The following is a 16,720-nucleotide window of genomic DNA, read 5'->3' as shown; positions in this document are numbered from 1 at the left end:
CGGGGCTCCGCTGAGCTCCACCAGGTCAGCTGGGGAAGGGGAGGCTGATGGAAGGAAGGCTGATGCAGATAAAGGGAGGGGTGGAGTTGGAGGAAAGTGGGGAGGGGGAGGATGAGACCCTCCCTCCCTCCCTCCCTCTGCCTGCCGCTTTGCTGAATCTTGGACCCTCAGAGTGGAGAGGCAAACCTCGCCCACCCGCATTTTCTTCCGCCCATCCCAGCAGCAGGTGGGACCTTCCCCCCCCCAGCCCATCCCTCCCCCCAGGAGGCAGCTCCCTTGTACCCCCCCCCTTCAGGAGAGCTTTCTCATCTGGTGCCAAGGAGGGGGGAGGATAGAGCTACGGAGGGGGGGTGTTGGAAACTGGGTCAGCGGGAGCTTCATGGGGGTCTCCAGAAAGGAAGCCCCTCTCCCTTCTGCAGCAGGCCTACCACGGGGGCACCCAAAGCCACGAGGCTGGTCCATCAGGAGGAACAGCTCCGGAGAGGAGCCCCGTGCCCAGCGGATGGGGGGAGGCTCCTCGTGTGCCCCCACACACACACCCCTCGCCCCTGGCTTTCAAGGCAGCCGCCCGGGTCCACCCCTGTGCCGGCGCCCCCGCCCCCCCACCCCCACCCCTCCGCCCCGCGGGCGCTTACCTTTGGCCCCGCGCAGGACGAAGCCGAAGCCCTCATGCTCCCGTTTCTGCAGGACGGCCGCCTTCTCCTCGATGATGTAGTCGCTGGGCAGGAGAGAGCAGAGCAAGAGGAGGCTGGGGGGCAGCCTGGCGCGGGGGGCTCCTCCGCCCAGCCACCCGCTCATGGCAGCCGCTGCCGCCGCCGCCGCCCGGATCACCCCCGGCCCCCCCCCCGCCCGCCCGCCCGCCCGCCCGCTCACCTGCCGCTGGACGCCGCGCGCCGGCTGAGCCCGGGGACGGCGCGGCCGCCGAGCAAGGGAGCCGCCGCGGCCGGCACGGGAGGCGGGCGGAGCGCGGTCCATCCTCACGGCGCCGCGGGGAGGGAGGGGGGTTAGGATAAGGCGGGAGGGGCGAAGTTCCGGGAGTGGACTTTCTCTCGGGGTCCGGCCCTCCCCCGTTGCTAAGAAACAGCCTGTCATTCGGAGGGGAGGGGCGGGGGCCGGGGGGCGAGGGCCGGGCTCGTGGTCCTCAATGGAAGAAGCGGGGCCGGGGGAGGGGCTCCCTCTCAGCACATCCTCGCTTTGGATTTCGGGAGGGGGAGGGGGAGGCAGCGACCCCACCTGCTTAAAGTCCCGCCCCCTCCCCACTGCAGCACGGGCTTCCCGGAGGTCTGCGAGACCCCTGAGATTTGCACCCTGGAGTCCCTGCCTTGCCTTGCCATCCCCCCACCCCCCATCCTGGAGACCCAGAAAAGTCCAGAGCCAGCCTTGGTTGGGGGTGGGGGGAGAGAGGGAGAGACTCCTTTTCACACAGGTGTTCACACGAGAGTGCTGGGTTCACACTTACTGCAGCAGACTCACACAATACCCGACTCCTTCACACACACACACAGCCCCCACTCTCTGGCCCAAACCCCCTCCCCAAGCCACACAGCCTCCCTGCCCGAGCATGAGGTGTTGCTGCCCCCTTCAGCCAAGCAGACCCTCCTCCCTGCCTTCACCTGCTGATGGGGAGGGGGGGGCGCGTCAGGCACTGCAGATCCTTGGGTGGAAAAGGCCCCCTTTGCTTCCCCAGTCAAGGAAAAGGCCAGCTAGCACAGTGGTTATTTCTAACCTTTACAGTACTCAAACCTCTTGAGAAAGAGACAAACCAAGCATCTTTGCTGGCTCAGGCCTGCCTTGTACATGGAGGGGGGGCCACCAGGAGATCTATCTATCTCCTCCTCCCCCAGTTATGAGCCTGCCCTTGAACTGAGGTGCCTGCCCTCAGTGAGCCCCTTCTGACTGGGGGTGGGGCTGCAGGAGGGTGCCCACCTGCCTTTAGGCCACAGCACCACAGAGGGCCAAGCGCGGATCGAACCTGTCTCCCTGGAGAGATGGGGGTCTCCCTTAGCTAAGCAGGCCTTTCCCTAGGCTAGCAAGGGGACTCCAGCCTGCCCCCCCCCATGTATCTCTTCCCACCCCCAGCAACCAGAGGCAGGTCATCCCCCACCCAGCAGGAAGAGCCAAAAGTTTCCAGCCGGAGTGATTTCCCCAGCTGAGATGGGTGGCGTATAAATTTAATAAATGACACGTAACAAAGAAACCCGGCTTTGCAGCCGAAGGAAGAGCCTGATGCGAACATACCTAACATGCCTTCCTCCAACTCTTTTCCCCACCACAACAACCCTGTGAGGTTGCCTGGGCTGAAAGAGAGAGAGGAATTGGATCAAAATCCCAACTGACTTTCAGGCCTAAGGCAGGACTTGAACTCACGACCTCCACTCTCTAGCCTGGTGCCTTAACCACTGACTAGACCAAACTGGCTTTCCCTATATTATATAACAATATATAATATGTAAATCTATTAGTGCAGTGCAACTGGGTTTCTTGTTTTAAAGTATCTGGGAAGTTGAGTCAAGAATCGATCGTTTCTTTTGAATAGCTGCTGTTGTGTGAATGCGTCCTTCAGCACCTGACAGCCAGGTGGACCTTCCTGTTCTCCAGCATGGAGCCTCCACTCTGCTGGCTCACCTCTTCTGGAAAGGCCCCCCCACCTCTGCTCAAGGCAGGAGGAGAAAGGTAAGAATCGCCCCCCTCCCGGACCACTGGCCAACTTCTGCTTGGGAACGTTCAATGGAGACGAAGGCCCCACCTGTCTAGATGATGGTGCCCACCATCGCACCAAGCCCACGGGAATTGTGGGATCATCTTCTGGGAGGTCCTCCAGCCAAGGTGGGTGGTTGTCCATTGGCACTGTCCTCCTTTGAAGTCTGGTCCCGGGCAGGACATGGACTTCTCCCCTTGCTTTGGCCAACTCTAGAATTCTATGTGTATAGCAGGTTTTTCCAACCTTGGCAACTTTAAGGCCTGTGGACTTCAACACCCAGTTGACGTCCAAAGGTCTTAAAATTGCCAAGCTTGAGAAATCCTGGTTTAGAGGCTAAAAGAACCAGAGAAAAACTCTGGTTGCCTTAAAACCAAACCGTCTTGTTCAACCGCCAAATGCATCTCAACCAGTCTACCCGTCTCATTTCTTTTCTCCTCCTCTACACTCCTTGGCCGAGGACACACAACTTGGTGGACGCAGTTAAAAGGACGGGTTGTGCATCCCTTGGGCTGCCTGACCCTTCCTGAGCATTTGTTGTGTTTGTGCACAACCTCCCTCCTTCCACTTGCAGGCCACTCCTGGTGTGTCCCTTCTGCTCCCTCATTCTTAAACTCCGTCTCACACGCGTGTGACGTGAAGCCAGCCCCGTGGCAGAATTAGCCTGGCCCACCTCACCCTGCAGCGGTGGAGGCTGAGGAGCAGGAAGGATGGGCACGCTACACGCAGCTTAAGAGGGGTTGGGCCGACAGACCCTTTAAGTAAGGCTCCTCTGCACTGACAGCACCGTTGCCATGGAAACGGCACTCACAATTCGAGGTGCGAGACAAGGAGGAAGCGGCACCCAGAGGAAGGGGCAAAAATCAGCCGGAGTCAGACAAGCCCACTCCTCAGCCTTGCTCTCCCCCAACCTGGTGCTTCAGTCGTAGTCGACTCTTGGCGGTTCTATGAGCAGCCAGGTTCTTAGACTCAGAATAACTTTATTGTCACTTTGAATGTACGCTAATCGGCATACATTAGAATGAAATTTCATTGCATACAGCTCTCAAAAGTCCACCACCTCCAATATGCACTACATAAACACGACAAAATAAATAAATACAAAATTATATATATATATATATATATATACACACACATACAGTATATTATATGACAGAAATAACACAGTCTAGTTCGGATGTATAAATGCACATGGCGAGAGAAACGAATCTTGCGAGTTTACCAGATTGATGGCCTAGGGAACAAAGCTGTTACAGAATCTGGTAGTCCTGCTAGAAATACTTCGAAACCTCCTCCCAGAGGGGAGCAACAGAATCAGACCATGAAGTAGGTGTGTGGGATCACTAACAATGCTTTGAGCTCTAAGCACAGAGCATAACAGGAAGCGAGCTTCCAATAACCTCCTCGGCTGTCCTCACCACTCTCTGTAGGGACTTTGTACCTGAGACGCTGCTGCCACCAAACCAAAAAGGGATGTAGTTTGTTAAAACGCTCTCAATCATGCCTCTGTAAAAAGTGGCCAGGACAGGAGAAAGAAGTGCTCTCCTTAATCAGTGCAGGAAATGGAGATGCTGGTTTGCAGGCTTCACTCAGAATGACATATGGCGAGACCATTTCAGATTGTTAGTTATCTGCACTTCCAGATACTTAATGTTGTTGACCACCCCTACAGCTGCATCCTTGACACTGAGTGGAGTATGACTATGCCGGCTCTCTTTCTTCTCTCCACATCTCCCAATCTTACGCTGCTTCTTTTGAGTTTTTTTCTGTCCTCTGGCTGGTTTCAGCTTTGATGGTGGGGACGTCACACCCCTGGGAAGCATCTGTGGGTGGGGAGGGTTGAGCCGGTCCTTCTGTTGACCTTCAGCTTCCCATGGACTGGACCTTCAAGAACCCTCAAAGAACCCGGGCTGCTGAATTTCCAGAGGTTCTGAGATGCTGCACCAAATTGGTCTATTTGGAGAAGGAGGAAGGCAGGCTTTGCATCACCAGGCAAGCACATGTCCGTAACCAAACATCAGGGTCCTCCTCGGAGAACTTGGAAAGACGGTCCAGGGCATCTTTGGAATATGCCTTTAATTGCTCAGAAACTGGCTTGTTCTGAAAAGCCACAATATCCGGAACGACCAGACACCGGAGCAGTTTTTCCCCTCATCCATCACTCTGCTGAACACGTAATTCTCACAGTACTGTCTGCCTGTGTGTATTTGCCCATGTAGTATGTCTGTAGTATTATTATTTATCCTTTCATTGGCATGATGATGATTCTGTTCCTTTGCACGGATGCTTGGAGCTTCTGCACTGGGGACCAATTCCTTGTGTGTCCAATCACACTTGGCCAAATAAAGCACTCGGTGCAATGCAATTCAATCCAATCTGATGTTGAAGGAGCCCAAAATAATGGATTTTCCTTTCTGGACACATCTGGTGCTCTGCAGTTGCTGGAAAGCTGGACTGCGTTGACTTAGAATTGGGGCTGGTGATCTTAGTAGAAAGGGTTATTCGCACCCCAAGTCAGAATAACAGAGCTGGAAGGGACCTTGGAGGTCTTCTAGTCCAACCTCTGCTCAAGCAGGACACCCTGCTTTCTGGACAAATGGCTGTCCAACCTCTTCTTAAAAACTTCCAGTGTTGGAGCATTCACAACTCTGGTGGCAAGTTGTTCCACTGGTTAATTATTCTAACTGTCAGGTATTTTCTCCTTAATTCCAGGTTGCTTCTCTCCTTGATTAGTTTCCATCCATTGTTTCTTGTCTTGCCTTCTGGTGCTTTGGAAAATAAGTTGACCCCCTCTTCTTTGGGGCAGCCCCTCAAATATTGGAAGACTGCTATCACATCACTCCTAATCCTTCTCTTCGTTAGATTAGACACACTCAGTTCCTGCAACTGTTCATCATATGTTTTAGCCTCCAGTCCTCTGTCTTTGTTGCTCTTCTCTGCAGGCTTTCCAGAATCTCAACATCTTTTTTAAATTGTGGGCACCAAACAAGATCAGTAGGATGGGCTCTCTTAATGCTCCCCTCCCCCAATTTCTGAGACAGATCAATGTATGCAGAGGAAAAGGCCTCCCTCTGGGCTCAGCCATCATGGAGCCCTGAGAAGTCCCAAGGCCCAGAATCCAGCTAATATATTGGGCAGGACAGACAGACAGAGGTGCCCCCTCCTCTTGCCGAAAAGCTTCCAAGGGCTGAAAGTCCCCTTGAAGAGTTTAACCTGCCTTTTTTCAGATGAGCAGAGAATGCCCCACAAAAGAAGACAATTCTTGAAAACCGTTTTTGAAGAGGACCAGCGAAATAATCCTTTGTATTCCTCATCTCTCTTCATCAAGCATTTAAGGCAATTAGAGGCTGTACAAAATGAAGGGACAATGTAAGATGACCTGGAGGTGAGGAACGATCCCAGCCTCTGCTGAACGGGATTTAATTAACCACGATTTGAGGAACAAGCCAGAGCAGGCTGCTTCGGATTTCTGATCAACAGCGTTCACATATATTAAAGCACGTTAGGGCTGAATTTAAGGTGCCTGATGAGGCCGTCTCCCTCTCTGCAGCTGACTCCGTAAGCGGGAACTGAGAATGAGAGGAGACCCCCCCCCCACATACACAGGGGTTTCTTGGCAGCATCCCCCCCTCCCCCTTGCAACATCTCTCTCTCTCTCTCCATCTCCCTGCTCTGTTCCTCTTTGTTCATAAAATCATAGAGTCCTAAGCGGTGGTGAAATCTGAACCGGTTTACTACCGGTTTGCTGGCACCAACTGTGAAGTGCGCACATGTGCAGTGCACGCCAAAAGGAGGCAGAGGGTAAGTAGAAGAGTGCAGGCGCACGCCGGAGGTGTGTGTGATCAGCTGTGGCGTGTGATCTTTTTTTTTTCTTTACTTTTAAAACCATTTTTTTTACAATCTATTTGGCTGAAGTGGTTGTAGAAAAATGCTTTTAAAAGTAAAAAAAAAAGGCTCTGACAATTGCGTGGCTCAGCTGGGCATGGGCGGGGGGGGGGGGGGGGCGGCAGGGATTTTTGCTACCGGTTCTCCGAACCACCCACCACCATCGCTACTGGGAGCATTTCACCCCTGGTCCTAGGACTGGAAGGGACATTTGATGTCTTCTAACACAAAGATAATCAAGCAACAAATCACCGAACACCTAGAAGCAAACAGAGGAACTCCGACGGGAGGACATTTTTGAGAAGGATGAGAAGAAGATGAACACCCTGCGGTTGCTGCGTTATCGTCCACTCCGTTGGCAACTGGTTTCGGTGGTGATTATAGAAACAGGCCAGCAGCTTTCCGGTGTTAATGTGATCTTCCTTGGCATTGAGGAAATGCTCTATTCTACCGGGTTAAGCCACGAATACGCCCCATATTTCCAAATGATGACCACTGCCCTGTTAATCTTGGCTATCATATATGGGATGTACATTGTGGACAGGAAAGGACGGAAAATCCAGCTCCTCCTTGGATTTGGGATGTCCACGGTCTTTTGCCTCTTGCTCACAGTCACTCGAGATCTACAGGGTAAATTTCCACGGTTGACTTTGTTCAACAACGTCCTTGTCAACTTCTTCCTGATCATCTACGCTGTCGGACCAAGTTCTCTGATCAACCTGCTGGTTGGAGAGCTGTTTCTGCAATCTGCCAGGTCCTCTGCTTATGTCATTGGACAATTTTTACACTGGTTCCTGAACTACCTAACCGTCTTAAACTTTGTCTACGTAGAGGAGTACATCGGGCCTTACAGCCTTCTCCTCACCAGCCCTGTAAGCTTGGTGACTTTTTTTTACATCTTGAAGATTATCCCCGAAACAAAAGATAAGACGTTTTTGGAGATCCCGGGCCTGATACCACTCTACAAGGTCAAGCACACCGCTGCCTAGCGACAGTCGGGAGAACACAAATCGGTGCTTTCCCCTCAAAACGTCCGACTTAATAAGAAGCGACTGTCCGCTGTCTAGGAATTCTTGGGGGCCTCGGTTGTTCCTTTGTAAATAGAAAAGGGGTGTGTGTGTGTGTGTGTGTGTGTGTGTGTGTGTGTGTGTGTGTTTTTGCTTTCATTAAAAGTTTTTTTTTTGGAGAAAAAAAAAGATAATCAAGCAACGAATCACCGAACACCTAGAAGCAAACAAAGTAATAACCAAAAGCCAACATGGGTTTGTCAAAAACAGATCATGCCAGACTAATCTTATTGCATTCTTTGACAAAATGACAAAATTAGTAGACCAGAGGAATGCTGTCGATATAATTTACTTGGACTTCAGTAAAGCATTTGATAAAGTAGACCATAACCTACTACTAGATAAAGTAGAAAAATGTGGGTTAGACAGCACCACCACCAGATGGATTCGTAACTGGCTGACCAACCGCACTCAACGTGTAGTCCTCAACGGAACTACATCCACATGGAGGGAAGTATGCAGTGGAGTACCCCAAGGCTCTGTTTTAGGCCCAGTACTCTTCAACATCTTCATCAATGACTTAGATGAGGGGATAGATGGGGAACTCATCAAATTTGCAGATGACACCAAGCTGGCAGGAATAGCCAACACTCCAGAAGATAGGCTCAAGATACAGAAAGATCTTGACAGACTTGAACATTGGGCGCTATCTAACAAAATGAAATTCAACAGTGAAAAAAGTAAGGTTCTACATTTAAGCCCAAAAAACCCAAAATGCACAGGTACCGTATATGTGGTACCTTGCTCAATAGTAGTAACTGTGAGAGGGATCTTGGCGTCCTAGTGGACAACCATTTAGATATGAGCCAGCAGTGTGCAGCAGCTGCCAAAAAAGCCAACACAGTTCTGGGCTGCATAAACAGAAGGATAGAATCAAGATCACGTGAAGTATTAGCACTGCTTTATAATGTCCTGGTAAGGCCACACTTGGAATACGGCATTCAGTTTTGGTCACCATGATGTAAAAAAGATGTTGAGACTCTGGAAAGAGTGCAGAGAAGAGCAACAAAGATGATTAGGGGACTGGAGGATAAAACATATGAAGAACGGTTGCAGGAACTCGGTATGTCTAGTTTAATGAAAAGAAGGACTAGGGGAGACATGATAGCAGTCTTCCAATATCTCAGGGGCTGCCACAAAGAAGTGGGAGTCAAGGTATTCTCCAAAGCACCTGACGGCAGGACAAGAAGCAATGGATGGAAACTAAGTAAGGAGTGAAGCAACCTGAAACTAAAGAGGAATTCCCTGACAGTTAGAACAATTACTCAGTGGAACAACTTGCCTGCAGAAGTTGTGAATGCTCCAACCCTGGAGGTTTTCAAGAAGAATTTGGATAACCATTTGTCTGAAATGGGATAGGGTTTCCTGCCTAAGCAGGGGGTTGGACTAGAAGATCTCCAAGGTCCCTTCCAACTCTGCTATCCTATTCTAACCCAACCCCCCACCCCACCCCCCACCCCCACCCAAGGCAAGAGTCCCTAGACCACTCCAAAAGATTCTCCCCTCTTCATGCCAGGCTTTTCCAGTCTGCCTCCCCTGCCCCTCCTGGGCTCTGGGACTTTCCTGTCTTGCTCAGATGTCCTGTCTAAAGATCCTGGTGAGGCCTCCCAGCTTTGCTTCGCAGCTGATGCTCCCCACGTCCTCTGGCCGGAGACAGGATTGAACAGTGAGATTTGTGCACTGATGATTTTCCTTAGTGGGTCATGAAGCATTTCTAAGAAAACCACCAAGCTCAGAGACCACCAAAGACCCCACCGTCCTCCTCCGCCTCCACCTGCAACCCCCCACTTCCAGCACTGATCATGTTCCCTAATTGGGTCATGAAACATCTGCAAGAGCACCAAGGACCCTGAGTTCAAGCCTGAGCTACAAACATTTCCCTTTATTGGTACCTGAGCAACCGAATTTCGTGAATCTGAAACCTGAACCTGAGAAGAAACACAGATGCATCCATGTTCTCTCACACGCTTACACACATGAATCTCAACAATAAAGGGACCGTCCAATTAATCCGTCTCCCCAAAGCCCCTGACGGATTCCCTGCTGACCAAATGCAATCCTTTCCTTCCCAAACCCACGTCCGTCTGAGCTAATCCTCCACTAGGTAAATGGCAGAAACACCTTCTCCATGCCATCCAGGTGAGGGGGGAGGTTCTTAGCCACCTGACAATTTCTGATTTGCTCACTAAATTCAGACCTCAGAGGGGGAGGGAATTCCGTCTTCCTAAAACATCGGCTTTCCATTGTTCTGTAGAGGGAGGGGGGGAGGGGGAGGGGGAGGAGGGGCTGCCTAGGAACACCTGAGCAGGAGAGAAGGCTGATGCCTCCCTAAAGAGCCTTTGGTAATGAAGACTGAAAACATTTATGGAAGGAAATAACAGCCGGTTAGTTTAATGTCTTCTTTGCAATCATCTATGTCCAATTCTTTCCTTTCCCCTCATTTTTAGCATTAGCAATAGCACTTAGACTTGTACTGTATGCCACTCCCCAGTGTTTTTGTATCACTCTCGGAGCAGTTCACAGAACCAGCCTCTTGCCTCCAACAATCTGGATCCTCATTTTACCAACCACGGAAGGACGGAAGGCTGAGTCAACCATGAGCCAGTCAGGATCGAACTCCTGGCGGGGGCAGAGTCAGCCTGCAATACTGCACTTTATAATATAATATATAATATAACAACAGAGTTGGAAGGGACCTTGGAGGCCTTCTAGTCCAACCCCCTGCCCAGGCAGGAAACCCTACACCATTTCAGACAAATGGTTATCCAACATTTTCTTAAAAATTTCCAGTGTTGGAGCATTTACAACTTCTGCAGGCAAGTCATTCCACTGATTAATTGTTCTAACTGTCAGGAAATTTCTCCTTAGTTCTAGGTTGCTTCTTTCCTTGTTTCCACCCATTGCTTCTTGTTCTACCCTCAGGTGCTTTGGAGAACAGCCCGACTCCCTCTTCTTTGTGGCAAAGATATTGGAACACTGCTATCATGTCTCCCCTAGTCCTTCTTTTCATTAAACTAGGCATACCGAGTTCCTGCAACTGTTCTTCATGTTTTAGCCTCCAGTCCCCTAATCATCTTTGTTGCTCTTCTCTGCACTCTTTCTAGAGTCTCAACATCTTTTTTACATCGTGGCGACCAAAACTGGATGCAATATTCCAAGTGTGGCCTTATCAAGGCCTTATAAAGTGGCACTAACACTTCACGTGATCTTGATTCTATCCCTCTGTTTACGCAGCCCAGAACTGTGTTGGCTTTTTTAGCAGCTGCTGCACACTGCTGGCTCATATCTAAATGGTTGTCCACTAGGACTCCAAGATCCCTCTCACAGGTACTACTATTGAGCAAGGTACCACATATACGGTACCTGTGCACTTTAATCGCTGTGTCACCAGGGCTCGCTCTATTTTTCCTAATAAATTCCTTATATAAAAAGATTTGGCTTCTTGGGACTTCTAATTCTCATCTCAAGTTGCCCTGCAAGCAAGTGGGGGGCCCTTCAGAGCTCCCTCTTGTGCTTCGTGGCTGGCACAAGGTTTATTGACGCCTATATTTCTGAGTTGTGGAGAGGGGATGCAAAGCCCCTCCTCCTGAGCTGGGCTGGAAATCCTGCACTAACCTCCCACCCACTGGACAGATGGGGAAAAGAGGCACAGGGTTGGGAAACTGCCAACCAGGCTGGAAGGAGGAGTCAAGCAAGGGCCTAGCTTGGAGTCCTTGCACAGCTGCAAGTGTCATAAGCTTGATCTCCCCCAAGGTACAGGAAGCCGTATCTGGTCGTTCCCAGGGGAAGGCAAGCAGCCTGGGTAGATTCTTCTAACATAGGTGGCATCAGGCGGAAAGAACCAGAACCCTCGCTGAGTTCAAAGCACTGGAGAATTTATTATTGCTATCTATACACAAGAATCTGATTTTTTTCCTAAATTCCTTTTTTCTACTTTGATTTCACATCATACTTTTCATCATTTATTCCTCAGACATGCAAAGCTCAATATTTTAGTCTTCCACAGGTCTTAAAGCGGACACCAGTTTGGAGACCCCTGTTCTGTTTACTGAGAGAGAGTAAATGCAGGAAGGGTGTGTGGTCAAAAAAGGCAGAGTGGAGGCTTTGTCCCTTTGAAAAAGAAAAGACGGTTGCGTAACGGCAGAACATTGATTTCAGGATTGGGTCAGTTGCCTTCGTGACTTTTGCTGACCATGCCCTGTGGACATCCCTCAGAAGGTGCAAACTACTTCACCGGCCTTAAGTCACACTCATGCCCCACGCAGCGTTCCCTGCTAACAACTGCCCGGTCTGCCCCACGTGAAACGGGAGGACCACAGGCAGGGAGAAAAGCATGCAAATGCAAGTAGATAAACAGGTACCACTTTGGGGGAGGAAACAGCACTCCGCGATGTCATGCTGGCCACTGACCCTGGAATTGTCCTCAATTCAAGGGCTCAACGGCCTTGAAACGGAGTCGAGCCCCCCCCCCCATAGCCAGCAGCGACTAGCAGAGTATAAATCTTCCCCCCTCCCATGTAAAGACCCCCTCAAGCATCCGAGTAACTCTAGGCGTGCCACACACAACGTATCAAAACAAAACTAAGCAAAAACACGGGTTTGGAAAACGGCACCCCAGCAACACAATGGGTTTTATTATCCACACCAATGCCAGGGAATTGTGTCCCCATGGCAGGGCAGGGTCACCAAATGCCCTGCCTCGGGACCTGCAGAAAGAGCTGTGTTTTAGGAGAGCAGGCTCAGGGAAAGAGAGCAGGCTCAGGGCCCCGGGGGCTTCGAGACAGCACAGAAAACCCCCCAACCGGGCATTGTCTTTAATGATGACTGACTGCAATGGATGCTGAAGGGCCCACCCTCTTGTTCCACTGGGTTCCCCAATCTTCCCTCGTAAAAGTGGGGAGCACCCCTTTTCTCTCTGGCAGAACCTCCTGAGAAGTTGAGGGCCTTCCTTGAAATCAGGCCCCCCCGAGAACATCCAGGTGCTGCCCACGGCTTCTCCACCAAGGGCCCCCTGGCGTCTCTGCCGTCACGACCAGGGTCTCTCCGGACTGCCTTCATTCGAAACCCAAAGTTGCGACTTTGCTTGGACAACTTTCCATCTTTTTAAGGGCATTTCAAACCACCAGCTTGGCTTTAGAACCAGCCTTCCAAAGGTTCTTATGAAGAAGGCATAAACCATGTTCATTCATTTATTCCCTCCCCCCGCTCTCTCTCTCTCTCTCTCACACACACTCTCAATACTCTGCATGGCTAGAAGTCATTTGGGCCAGGAGCCCTCCAACACCCACAGATGGATCCGAGGCAGCAGAGGCTGAGCTCACCTGTGTGAAGTGAAGTTGTCGTAGGAGCCCACGGTGTAATGTCGGAAGAGCCTCTTGGTCCGGTCTTCTCTCGTCTCTGTGGGGAAAGAGCAGCCTTCTTCAGAACCCCAGCCCTCCGGAGGGGAGGGCCACCTGCCGCCATCCCACCATGCGCCCATCCTTGGTGCCCCACGGAGCTTCAAGCCCGGTTCCCCTTCTCTCGGATGCAGAGGAAGATGCACCAAGAGCCTCATTCTTGCTCCACGGCTTCTCCGTGATGGGCCCAGGGGACATGGAAATGAGCCTGGGGGAGACCCTCTTCCACTGGGCACAGGGCATCAAGACCAACCCCTCTCCGTGTCATCTCTGCCCAGGGGACAGGCTGTGTACGCTGATACCCCGGAACCGACTGACCCATGAAGCAGCCCTCGCTTGCGTGTGGCCCTCGGGGTCAAGAGCTGTGGTGATGCTCGAATAGTGGGGAGGCTGCCCAGGAGCCAATGACATGGCAGGGAGTGGGGCGCTGATGCACATGGGGCAGACCAAGCAGAAGGTTCCAGGCTGAGAAACTGGGCACAGGTGCTGCTTCTGCAGGTTGAATTTGGGGCAGGCTGCACTGGGGCTCCCCGGAGGCCTGCAGGCCGGATCCAGAGAGATCCCACCCCCCAAGCAGTGCTCTCCGCAAGCTTCCTTTGGTCCCTGAGCAGCCCCCCTGCCTTGATTTCCCATTTCATGGCCGCCCTGCCTCTGACGGAGATCCAGGAAGAGACAGGCTGGGCTTCCAATCCTCTTACGTCAACCAGGCCAGGGACCTGGACTCCCCAGCCTGCCCGGGAGAGAAGGGTGAAGCCCTGAAGCTCCCGGCCTGTCTTGGGGATTCTTTCAGAGAAGGGAGCTTCCCACTCAGGTCAACCTCTTCCAGGCAGTTTGGTTTTGCAAGGAAACACGGGGGGGGGGGATGTCTCTCTTTCCCCTGAGCTGGCCCAGTACGCAACTTCCTGCCTCTTCTTCTCAACTGGGCTCACAACCCCCTGTCCTCACCAAAATCTTACTGCCAGCAGCTGGGAACTGTGGGCCACACACCAAGACACCTGCAGAGTTGTTGGATACATATGGGCAATAAATAGAAAGAAGATAGGTAGAAGATAGAGAGATTAGAGAGAGAAAGAGAGAGAAGAGAGAGAGATTAGATAGATAGATAGATAGATAGATAGATAGATAGATAGATAGATAGATAGATAGATATAGATTGATGATGGTAGACAGATGAATGGATGGATGTCTACGGGGACCCTGTCTTGATGGCCAGATGTGGCTTCTGCAATTGCTCCCCAGAAGCAACCAGCCAAGCGTGGAGCTGCGGTGCCTCCTCATGGCCAGCAGAGGGGGCACTTTCTCCACGCCAAAGCAGCAGCTGAGCCCGGGCGAACACTCTGCTGGACATAGCAGCAGAGGCAGCCGGGCAGATGTGGGGCTGCAGGACTCTGAGAGGCAACCAGCCCGTCCTGCTTGAAAGCACTGAGATAGATAGATAGATATAGCTGTTCCTCCTCCAGGTCCCTCCGCTGTCTTTGCACGGCAACCTCCCGCAGCGAAGAATCTGCCACGCCAGGCAGCTGGCGGGTGGGTCATCCAAGAGGATCAAGGGAGACCTTGACAAGGAACCTTCTGCCTGTGAGATGATTCCACTCTTTATACCAGGCACCGGATAAAAATGGACCAGCTGCGCAGAGATCCTGCCACCTGTTTGGACATGCTTATGGATCCCTCAGCCCCATCCTTGGACTCCGCTCACTGGCTCTGGGTCGGTCTCTCCTGCAAGGAAGCCCTCAGGTCCTGAAACCCACAGGCATTGCGTCAAGGGGGGTGGGATTCAGACCCACAAGAATTCTGAGAAGGTGAAAGGTCTCCTACAGCGGGTTGGACTATAAGACCTCCAAGGTCCCTTCCAACTCTGTTATTCTATGTTCTTAGCTGGGAAATTGCAAGAAGGAAGGCCTCGGGATCATGACACCAGCAAGCCCACTGCAATACTGGTACAGCTGCTCAGCACAAGGTCATGAATAGCAATAGCACTTAAGACTTCTATACTGTTTCACAGGGCTTTCCAGCCCTCTCAAGCGGTTTACAGAGTCAGTGTAATTTCCTCCAACAATCTGGTTCCTCATTTTGCCGACCTCGGAAGGATGGAAGGCCGAGTCAACCTTGAGCCGGTCAGGATCGAACTCCCGGCAGTGGGCAGAGTCAGCCTGCAATGCTGCATGCTAACCACTGCGCCTGAATGATGAGTCCCGGATGGCCGTCTGCCAGGCTGCTGCGGATCGGCTAGCTGGCTCCCTGCCTAAACCACCGGCAGGCCGGAGGTCAAAGAGCCTGCAGGAGAACTGACCACGAGAAAGAGGCCACCTCCTTGGTCCTATCTGGGTGGGGAACCGAAGGTGGCTGCTTTGGTTTCCCAATACAGACGTTGCATGGCGTTATGGCAACAGTTGCTGGCAGGGATGACGAAATACCAGCTGGGATAACAAATCTTATAGCAGGCGGAGAAAGCCCCCCCCCCACCCTTCTCCTCATGGTGGAGTCCTTGATGCCCTCCAAGTGGGCTGGTTGCTGGCAGATGTTTCATTATCCGAGGAGCGAACGTCAGCCGAGTGAGGGAGGGAGGAAGGAAGGAAGGGAGGGAGGCGCTTGCTCCCTTCTTGCCTTGGCAGATAATGAAGCCTCTGCAAGCAAACAGCGGAGCTTGGCGAGAGCACCGAGGGCTCCACTGTTCAACCTCGAGCGAGTGACAGGGCTGCGTGTCTATTGTGCTCGCCTTACAAAACGCCCAACCCACACGAATCTGCCTGCAGCGCATGGATCTGTAAGCTTCGAGGAGCCTTTCGGGCTGAAAGGAAGGACGGACGGAGAGGAATCAAAGGAGGAACACAAAGAGGCTGCCTCAAAGGGAAACATGTCCATGGGGCCTCACGCAATGAACCAGGTGCTTAAAAACACCCACCTGTGTGGCTGAGGGCTGCCCTATGCTACGGGGGTGGGTGGGGGGGAGGGTCTCAGCCCAGGGGAAAGGGGAGAAATTTGGGTGGCAGGTCCAAGAGACCCAGGGGAGAAAGGGGGAAGAGCTTCCCCTGCTTGGCACACTCAGCACTGCTGACAGTAAACGGGTGCAGATCTGGGCCAGACCAGCCTGGGCTTAGACCTTGTGTGAGGCAAGGGGGGACCATGGGTCCTGCCCGCATTGCTGGTGCTTCACGGAAAAAGGAGAAACGGAAGTCTGAAGTATCACAAGAACGGCTCCTACTTATCTACCTGTCTACTCCCCAGAAAATCTCATGGCAGGTTACAGGAAAGGAAAGGAAAGAATGGGGACACCAGAACAGAAAGCCACGGTTTCCCTCCTGTGAAAGCCTGGTAGAACCTGGTAGAACCTGGCTGTTCTGGAGCCAGTTTGGTCTGGTCCAGGCATCTCCAACTCACAGCCCACACACAGTCCTGGACATGCAGTAATGCACAAGATCACGAACAGAAAATATCAAAATAACAAACTTGGAAGGGACTTCTAGTCCAACCCCCTGTTGAAGTAGGAAGTATCCTATAGTATTTCTGACAAGTGGCTGTCCAATCTCTTCTTAAAGACCTCCAGTGATGGAGCATCCACAACTTCTGGACTCTGGAAGGAAGTCCTTCCGCTGATTGATTGTCCTCACTATCAGGAAATCCCTCCTTCATCCCAGGTTGCTTCTCTCCTCGATTCGTTTCCATCCATT

The 16,720-nt window shown here is 51.9% G+C and overlaps 1 protein-coding gene across 1 annotated transcript in view; it reads right to left on the bottom strand.

Annotated features, from left to right (window-relative positions):
* Nucleotides 1–16,720, bottom strand: part of SHANK3 (SH3 and multiple ankyrin repeat domains 3) — a 309,563-nt gene that overhangs the window by 75,607 nt on the left and 217,236 nt on the right. Inside the window, 2 exon segments of the mRNA XM_058191734.1 lie at nt 636–718; nt 12,975–13,050. Of these exon segments, the coding sequence (XP_058047717.1) occupies nt 636–718; nt 12,975–13,050 (159 nt within the window).

Source organism: Ahaetulla prasina, chromosome 7 (assembly GCF_028640845.1).
Source record: "Ahaetulla prasina isolate Xishuangbanna chromosome 7, ASM2864084v1, whole genome shotgun sequence".
Classification (NCBI taxonomy): domain Eukaryota; kingdom Metazoa; phylum Chordata; class Lepidosauria; order Squamata; family Colubridae; genus Ahaetulla; species Ahaetulla prasina.
This window is presented reverse-complemented; position numbering and strand designations above follow the sequence as displayed.